The 9,968-nt window shown below is 48.5% G+C and overlaps 1 protein-coding gene across 1 annotated transcript; it reads right to left on the bottom strand.

Annotated features, from left to right (window-relative positions):
• Positions 1–545: 545 nt before the first annotated feature.
• LOC119374047 (progestin and adipoQ receptor family member 3) lies at positions 546–1,883 on the bottom strand. The gene has a single exon (XM_037644111.2). It carries the CDS (start codon positions 1,875–1,877, stop codon positions 1,002–1,004), a length of 876 nt encoding a protein of 291 aa, XP_037500039.1. The 5' UTR covers positions 1,878–1,883; the 3' UTR covers positions 546–1,001.
• Between the last annotated feature and the right edge of the window lie 8,085 nt (positions 1,884–9,968).

The following is a 9,968-nucleotide window of genomic DNA, read 5'->3' as shown; positions in this document are numbered from 1 at the left end:
CGAAGTTCCAGTAATGATAAATTCCAGCCGAAGCGTGTGTGAACTATGTTGTCACAAGCGAAGAGTTCGGTCTTTCGTCGAAACGACTCTAGGAGCACCACGCCTGTCTTCGTTTTTGTCATATAGTGGCGAAGCATGGCCACAATGAATTGTCCGAAACGCTTGCGACCCGCGACGCACATGTACACAACTTCTGCAACAGCTGTGTCGTGCCACAGCTTTGGCAGCTCTGTCTAGAGCAGCTCTTTCTATATTACTCGCTTTTCTTTGACTTCACTTTCATTCAATGAGTACAATCTGACCGCCTCGTTCGCTATTCAACACGCTTTCACTTCTCTACTCCTTGCGTATGGAGGTGTCTATAGGTGTTACGCACGACACACACACACGTCTCTTGCATTGAATAGACAAGCCAGTCTATTCAATGCAAGAAACGTATGTGTCTTGTGTAACATCTGTATACGTCCATGACACATTCACATGCTTTCTTTCGCATTTCTTGCGAAAAAACTGAAAACATGCAACTTCAACGTAGACAGCGCCTATGTGCTTTCACGAAAGCGAACACAGCGAGCACCGTTTCGGGCGGCATCACAAAACTGGGTTATCGGAGCAAGCGAAGTACAATTCCTCTTCTTTCTACATCACTGTAAAACTTCATTATATATAGTACAATTTACTTGTATATCACTGTAAAACTTTATTATATACAGCACGATTTTCTAAAGTTCATAAATTTTGCGAAACCCTCGTTCACCGGAGCCACATCTATTGAGCTATAACGTTCTGGACGGCAAGGACAAAACGAATTCAGGAGTGACGCGACGTGACAGCTTGCGCAGAGTTCCATTAACGCTCTGGCCAGTAATTTCATGCAGTACGGATACGTGCACGAGGCAAGCCGCACGTAAGCGTACCACGATTTGTTCCTCGTATATGCGGATGATAACGGTGTCAATGCACGTTTGAACGAGAAAAGGAAACGCTAGGCGCGAAGTGCCTCACGATCGGCACATGCCATTCCGGCATCGTATGAACTGGAACGCCGTCTCGTGCCACCAGTAGGTCATGAGGAGCACGAGCACGTGCCATATCTGGTGGCTCGCCCCGAGGTAGTCGCAGCGGCCGGGCACCAGTCTCTCTGGAAAGCGGCCCGCCAGGATCAAGTACGCGAAGGCCGCGTACACGAAGATGAGCGCCACTCGAGGCATCACCGACCACATCCAGGGCGGCGCCAGGTAGAGCCAGTGGACCGTGGGCACTAGCCCGAAAGCGGCCAGGCTGCAGAGGACCCGAGTGTTGTCGCAGTCCTGCGTGGCGACGACGACGACCAGGAGGAGAGTCTCCAGGGTCACGTACAGGTACATGAAGAAGGCGTGCTCCCAGAAGGCCATCACGACGCCCGACGCGACGGTCGAGCTCAGACTGAGCCCGACGCCGGCCAGGTCGTAGCGCAGCAGCCTGTAGTAGGCCTCCTTGGAGTGGCAGTTGAACGTGTGGTACAGAACGGACAGCGTCAGGGTGGTCATATAGGCGCACACGACGGCCACAACGACAACCGAGTCGGCAAAGGTAGCCTTGACCTCTTGGAGACGGTACCGGACGTCTCGCACGAGCACGCCGAAGAAGAAGAAGATTCCCACCAGGTGCGTCCAAATGTTGAGCGTCTCGTTGTTCCACTGGAAAACGCTTCGCAGGCACTGCCGAGGGGTGTAGAGGACCCGGTAACCCCGGCGGATGAACGGGTTCTGACGCAGGAAGGCCGGTGCATCTTCGAATCGCCGAAGCTTGGCTGGCGGGTCCCGCGGCTTGCACGGGAACAGCTGTGGCGGCGGCGGCTGCGGCGCGTAATCGATGGTCGCGGCACTCGTAGCCATCGTGTTCGCTTCACGCCGCTCCCGTAGAGGAGGAAATAAGAATGGGGAGGAGGGGAGATGCTGCTGACGATGTTGGTGGGACTGGCGAACTGAAGAATGCGCTCCGGGAGAGGAGAGTGAAAATTGTGGGAAACAGAAAATTGTTAGCTTATCAAGAGTGGCGTAGAAATCGGTGTGTACTAAAGCTGAAACAAAACGAGAGAAGAAATCGAACTCAAACAAACAAACAAACAAACAAAAAAGCAACAAACAAAAACTCCTACGGCCCCGTTGTGAAGAAGAGTGCAATGGTAGTTGCTCGCCTGTTACGTAGTACTGGCTCCTACCCACTATGGGGCCAAGAAGCCGGTGGTTAATGTAAATGGGAACATTAAGCAGACAAAGGCAGGGTAAGGCGAAAATTCAGATTTTAAAAACTGAAACTCGTAATTTTACTCATACCGCTGTTTAAAAAATATTTTCGTTTTTTTTTCGACCATTGTGAGCCAACACTGCTGATATTCATCGTGTAACATTTACGCTTTGAACGCAATTAACAATTTCGTAATTTTTGTTTCAATTTCCTTCACAATTATGGTTATATATCACCGGTGCAATTATTACGCACCCGATTCATTATTCTCCAGAGTGGGTTGCGCCAAGTGACTGACCGAGCCAATCAACCGTTTCACGCTCGCTCGCTGCTCTTACGGAGCTCTGCATTCACTACGCGTTGAAGTTCATATTTTGTTTTAGTAGTTGGCTGTCATCGGCGAAGAACCGACTGCAAACGCGGTTGAATGCAACATACGTAGTTTTCTTACGCCTGCATTTCAATTTGCAACTAAACTTCTTGACGAAATCACAACCACTCGTGAAAAAAAAAAAAAAAAAGCAGTGAAACGCAAGCAGAAGGCTTGCCCAGACACGGGTATATAGAGGCGCCTCGCGGAGGGAACTAAAAGCAGCAACTTGAATCGATCCTGGCCTCCAAGAATTTGCCAGCTCGCGCAAACAGCGAGCGCCCCTGTTTTGGAGCCTACAGATCGATAGCAATGTGTGTCGCTAGCCTTCGCCAGATGGCGAAAGTAGTCGCATTGTCTTCCAGGCCACAAAATAAAGCAGCTTCTAAACTTAGGAGCTACTACTGTCTGCTCCCTAGCGCTGAGCCATTCCAAGGACAAATTGCTGTATACTGGGGCGGAACGCTTGTCTTGTTGACAACGCCTGTTCCGAGAAGCCCATTGTGACACGCACACGTGGCTTGTTTAGACTTGACCGAGCTTATTTACTAAAGTGAACACTGCGCTGAACGTTTATTAAGGCGAAAGCCTTAAACACCTCATAAAACGCGAAACTTCACAGGCATCCCGCGTCGGCGTGCCACATCAGCGACGTCAGCACGAGTGAGGCAAAAAATCATCAGTACGAGATGACGTCACCACATGACGTCATAATGACGTCAGAGATCGGTAAAATTCGTGACGTCATCATGAGTTAACTGTGACGTTACCTGGTGACGTCGTCACGTGACATCACTGCTTGCTCAAAGGTGGACCAATCCCGGAGGTACTGCAAAGCAAGGGAGGTGCAGAAATCTTGCAACGTCTCCGATTTTGGACGCATTGCAAAACCACGTTATGTGCAGAAAGCTTTCGGAGGGGGGCGCGGGAGGTTCACTACATCGACTTAGAAGAAAAAGAAGAAGAAGATGGCTTTCACCCTCGAGTCGACTGAGGCGTATGCGTAAGGGACCCTGTGAGTTTTTGAAATAGTGGTCAAGAAATTCTGACTCGCCAATTTTACAGCTCGGCTATACATGCCACCTCCGTAGGTAGACTCTCCCTAGCGCAGGTATGTGCCTCAGAAATCGGGCAAGCCCCACTGCCCGCCACTGCTCTACTAAAAATGAAGAAGTCTTCGCGGAAACAAAAAAAAAAAAACGTACGTGCCACATAAATTGGGCAAACGTCAATGGTCCACTAAATTTTTGCGAAACGGCGAATGCGACAAAAATACGCACTCTGCTAAATGGCTCCGCAAGATCGTGCACTAGACGCCAAGCACATGCGGCAAGCTAGACAACACGACGCATGTCGCGGCAAAATGACGCACGCTGCTCAAAAAAAAAAAACGTTATACGAGCGTACACTACATTCAAAAGGTACTTTCTGTACCAATAATGAGAACGCTGTGCCTTTCTGTACCTTTGATCAAGATTCAGTGTTATACCTCTGTGCAGCGTGCTTCACAGCTTCGCAGGTGTCATCCAGCTTCAGAGAGTGGAATGGCTCCGTGCTAAACCAAGTGATAAACACCGGGGCCGCCATCTTCAGCTTCGCTGGTCAGCCATCTCCACAGGGCGTAATCGCGGTGATTTTTTTGTCATTCTGTTGCCTCAAATGAAAGTCTGAACCTCACAACACTCTGACAAATCAACTCAAATACTTGAGTTCCCGTTCCTGCACTCTGGAGGTTGATTCAACATTTCATGATGCATCGTCGCCGTCATTCTTCAAAGGGGCCTCGCAACACTTTTTTAGCATGGCCAGAAAACGCTGCCGATCGGTAGTCGAGGTTCCTGAGAACACGCCAGCCAAACGAGATAGCGCAGCACGCGGCCGGGATTTCGCAATTAATTCTAAAATCAGTTGGAAATATCTCGCTGTTCTCTCGACAAATGATGTCATAAACCCAAATGACAGCGCCATCAACGCAAAGACCACGGCCATTGGCTGATTTGAGCATGGTGTGCTGAATAGTTACCACGGCCACTCCGGGATGCCGCGACAGGCCCTCGCACTCGCCGGCGATCACATTGAAAGTAAGCGGCGCGTTCGAATAAAAAAAAAAGAAGAAAGTCCTCAAAGTCATGACGCGTGCTGATGAATTGACGTAGCTTCTTGCCACTTCGTCACCCCCCTCCCCTTACTTGCGTAGTTCTCAGCGTGATTGCTGGAACGAAAGGAGGGAGAAAGCGATTAAAGCGTGCGACAAGTTAGCCCTCTAACTCCACTCGTACTTGATGGATTCTACAAAATTTTGCAGAAGTCGATTGGTGAGGCAATAAAACTCCTTTAATGAAGCCATTCGATGATTACTCGTAAAAGTGTTGCAGGGCCCCTTTGAACTATCTCGTTAAGACGCGCCATTCATAGATGCCAAAAGATGGGCGTCCAAGCGGCCGGCAGGTGTGACCTGACAACATGGACAGCGGCAGGCAGGCTGATATCGACGCCTGATTACGTGTTACACTTGATCACCCACGAACCCGTAGTCATTAGTACTGTGAGCCAACACTTGCAACAGGAAACAAAACGAAGGAGCCAAAAATATGAACAAGAGGGAGAGAGAAGACAGTAGCACGCGCATGGGTGGAATAGATGTAATGAGAAATACAAGACAGCGTGAGTGTACCAATCGTACTGAAATGTTCGGTATGCGATTTCAGCAATCCTATATATTTCTTACGGAAACACATGCTAAATATATGGAAAATGTATGGACTCTTACATGTATTCTGTAAGGAAAAATGTGTAATTATTCGAATGGCATACCAAAAGTCTCAGTACGGAATACGTACAGTCTACTACAAAAGTTTGCGGACCACGCGAGCGAGTGCCAAACCGCCTGACCACACCACCTAGCGGTGCGCCGCCTACCGTCGACAGCAGCGCATAGCCGGAAAAATGGGTCATCTTCTTATTTACTGGCAGGTCAATCTGCTACTGCAACGCAGCGCAACGGTAGTTCGCTGTTTTCACATGAAGTACTCAATTGCAGCATGGTATGGTATGATGAACTTTATTCGGGTCCTGAAGATCAAACCTGAGGTTGATTCAGGCGGCTCCCACGTCGGGGCAGTAAGGTTTAACCTTACCGCCGTATCGTGGGCCTTCTGGACGGCCTGTAGTTGATCTGAAAGAGCTCCACTGTGAAGCACTCTTTGCCACCAGTCTCTTTGCTTGTCCCACTCTGTGAAAGCCACATGACACTGCCAAAGCATATGATTCAGAGTAATAATGCCATTGCAGTATGGCCTTCTTTTATAGCAGTATCACAACAACCACGGCGTGCCTGGAGCGGTGTAGCGCTGTGTAGATACCAGTTTGTACGAAGGGTGGCTACTATAACGACATTCTATTTTCGTTTGTAGTGCGTTCGTTAGACAATGATCCGCATTTATTTGTTGAAAAAAATGTTATGCTGCCCTCGAGACAGAGGCACGTAGCCATGGCTGCAGAAGGGCGCAAGGCGCCTCGCGTTAAAGAAGAGAGACATAGGAAATATTTGCGCTCCGTGAGAAAATAAATGAACTGTAGTTGACCCTAATCTTTGAGCTAGGTTTCTGGTAGTGGCACTCGCACCTCGGCGCCGGTGTAACCTGGAGGTGTAACCTTGCGTCGGTGTAACATTACGTTAATCTTGTGTTTTGTCGCGCTTCCGAAGGGGAGAGTTAATTGGCCCTTATAATACGTAAACTTATGCTCCGGTATATGTATCCTTGAACCAGGACCGTAGATTTCGTACAAATCTTATTTTCAATAATTTAATTTGAACTTAAAAGTTTTTTTTTAATTTCGCGCAAACCGGTAGTCGGTGGTGGACAGGAAGTCGCTGCTTAAGAACCGAGAGTGTAAGTGGCAGCTGGTGTCACTAATTAAGAGCTATCGATTAAGGGTCGCTTTAGTGATAATCGCTATGTCGATTGCCGCTGACGCAGCGGAAATGTCGCAAAGAGACTCTTGGCCACGCGCTCGCCTGTTCCGTAAACTCTTGCATTGACTGTACTTCACATCAGTCCTATTTATTGTCGTGCGCGTAGGTAAGCATCACGCTTCCTGCTACGCGTATAACAAGAAAGCGGCCCGAACACCCTCAATATCAAGGCGACCAAACATCACATTTCGCAAGGGTAGATTTCTGGCCGTGTTGTTGCGACAGTTTGAGTGTTAAGCTCAGAACTTTTATGACGGTACGGGATAGGAAGGAACACGCGAATATGCGCTTGTGCCTGTGATTATTCTTGTCCCATCCCCTCATACAAGGTATGCACGTAACACTGAATCTTGTTGAGTATATCTTGGATAATTCTTATTCAGGGAGATTGGCAAGCACATGCGCCATGTTAGGCAAGACAGGACCCAGCCGTTCTCACCTAAGATGTCAAGCGCAAGTGCCACCAAGGCGCTGAGTACGTGACCCGTAAAATAAGCAATCACAGGGAACTGTGGGATGCGGCGGCTTCCGGTTCGACACACCACGCGGTTGAGAAGTGGCACGCCCGGGATTTTCTACCGCTCCGTGCGCCACGGTGGAGCAGTGGTTATGGTGCTCGGCTGCTGACCCGAAGGTCACGGGTTCGATCCCGGCCGCGGCGGTCGCATTTTGATGGAGGCGAAATGATAGAGGCCGGTGTACTTTGCGATGTCAGTGCGCGGTAAAGAACACCAGATGGTCGAAATTTCCGGAGCCCTCCACTACGGCGTCTTCGAAATTATATCGTGGTTTTGGGGTGTAAAACCCCCGATATAATTAAATGCAAAGCATTCCTTAGCGAACCTTTGGCACTTTGAGCATTTCTATCTACGTATCTATCTAGCCGCCTACGTATGGGTGCTTTCATGATCTCCTCGTTAACTTGGTGTAGACCAAAATTGGCATGCGAGGGTAAGAATATCTGACGAATATGACTGTCGGGTCATGACATGAATAACGTGAAAATCCTGTCGCGTAAGTCGTCAAGCCCATTCCTCCAGACACGTGTGACACATAACCGTTTACTACGGGCCGCGGTGTACTGGTATGCGCCAAAGGTGATTGACAGTTTATATCTACCCAGGAACGGCGAGAACATGCATTGGTAATTTAAATGCGACATCAGCAGCGTTGACCCGGCGAATAGAAAGAATAAAAAGCAGGAAATACGAAAACATTCGTTTAACAGCCCAAGATGGCGGCGCCCATGTGTCCTACGTAAAATCGTTTATATACCTAGAGGAAAAGAACCATGCCGAAAAGAAAGAAAGAAAGAAAGAAAGAAACCCGGGTGTGACCAAAAAAAGCGCAATGAACTATCACGTTGGGGAAAAAAAAAGAGATCGACGCCCTTGCTAGGTGAGCCCTTGCTAAGTGCGCCTGCGCGAGAATTCAGTTCTTTGTACCGTATTCGCAGAAAAAAACATGCGTAAGCTCGCTATTTACGTTTGCCTTTATCGCTCGAGTTGGAGCAGCCGACGGCTGAAGAGCCGACCATGGTTTTGCAAAGCAATAATTCCGCGTGCGAAAATGCTGAACAATCAGAGGCCTACGGCGGAGCGGCTCGCCGTTCTTGCCTCGAACCTGAAACCGCCAGCAGACGACGCATCCCACAATCCCTCGCTCTTTTGCCGTTCACGTATCCACTTCGCCATGCGTTTATCGCGGCGTTCGACAGCTTCTCCTACCGATCATGTCGGCAGGGATGAGTGACAGCCATTTTTTTTGTAAGTACGTCGTTTCAAGATCAATTTAAAACTTTTTACGTTCCCTAGCGTCCGCACAATGGCTAGGTGTATTCTATTTTGGTTCGGTAAGTGTCTTTAAGAGCTTGCGTAATTTCGAAAGCGTGTCTTAGTGCTGAGAATATACCTTAACGAGATCCTGTTTTCCTTAGTGCTGTAATTACATGTTGATCAGGATTTATTCGTGTAGGAAGCACTACATAGCGCACCTTTCGTCTACCTCTGAATTTCACACCCACTGAATTTATCCTCTGGTGGCACTCAGCTACAAAATTTTTAGCACTGCCGTTCGCTAAAACCCCGTGCTTTTTGTGTTCTTTTTCATTGCCCGCGAAAAATGAGAATAGTCCACAGCTAGCCTCTGATCTGAGCACGAAGGTATGGTCTCGGCCACTAAAACGGCGTTATTTAGCCACGGCACACGTACAGGTTCAAGAGCACCAAAGCCGGCGGCTCTTTGGAGATCAAGGGTGTGAAAATGGGAGCCTGGTTGGTCGACCGTCTTGTACTTAGGTGAAAATAAACTTGAACAAGGACGTAAGAACGCCTTGCCAATGTTCTTGTTCCTGGTGCGCCTCACCTTATCCCATACTGTCCTTGTATTCCTGACGTTACTCGGCGGATCACTTAGGCTTTCGATAAAGTTAATATATGACAAATAGCTGATTGGCACAAATCAGTCTTCTAATGTTTTGTAAACGTGATAGTCTGGCGTTATTTCACCAAGACCATCCTTGCGAACATCAACGTCGCGGAATGCTTTCATTACATCGGTTTGCATTGGAAGGGCAGGATTCTTTTCGGACAACACGCGCGAGTCACGCATTGAACGTCATATAGCAGACAAGGACAAAGTATGCGTAGGTAGTGTACGAAAAACAACCCGATGCAAGCATTGACGAAATTAAGCAATGGCGGAAAACGGGTGGCAGCCTGAAAGCGCACACACTGAGGTTTCAGGGAAGCGTACAGACATGGACAAAATTTTGTAAGATGCCGGAGCGCCTTTCGAACTTTGGGACACTAGGCGGCGCAGTGAGCGCATCGAGGACGATTAATATTGCGCGCATGTGTCCTACATTCAATAAGTCAGCAATCAGGCAGCCAAACGTGCGCATACAGCATGCGCATGCGCTTGGTAATCGTACAAAGTAGCCTCGACGCGAGCACTGCGCCGCCTAGAGTGTCCCAGAGGCAGCTTTCGGAAGGCGCCCCGACATGCTGCGAAATTTCATTCGTGACATGCGCATCTTATTTAAAACGTAACGTCACTAGATCGATTGGACGCCGCTGTTAGTTGAAGACCTCAATTAGTATGGTTTTTGAAATCGTGTTTATTTGTCCCTTTTAACTGCGTATTACAAAAATATACGAACACGGGAATGGGCGATCCCGTAATTCGAAACTGCGACTGCGCGAATCGAAGCCCCAATCTCGCACTAAAATTCGTAAACAGGAAGTGCGTACAGGAGCTGACGTTTCGACCAGCGGACTTGTTTTATTCAGGGCTGCAACCTTGAAGAAGACAAGTCCGCTTGTCGAAAACGTCGGCTCCACCACACAAACCCTGTTTACGATCTTTTTTTTTTTTCATCTTTTCAGTCTTGCA

Source organism: Rhipicephalus sanguineus, chromosome 11 (genome assembly GCF_013339695.2).
Source record: "Rhipicephalus sanguineus isolate Rsan-2018 chromosome 11, BIME_Rsan_1.4, whole genome shotgun sequence".
Classification (NCBI taxonomy): Eukaryota; Metazoa; Arthropoda; class Arachnida; order Ixodida; family Ixodidae; genus Rhipicephalus; species Rhipicephalus sanguineus.
The sequence above is the reverse complement of the archived record's forward strand: the minus strand, read 5'-3'. Positions and strand labels throughout refer to the sequence as shown.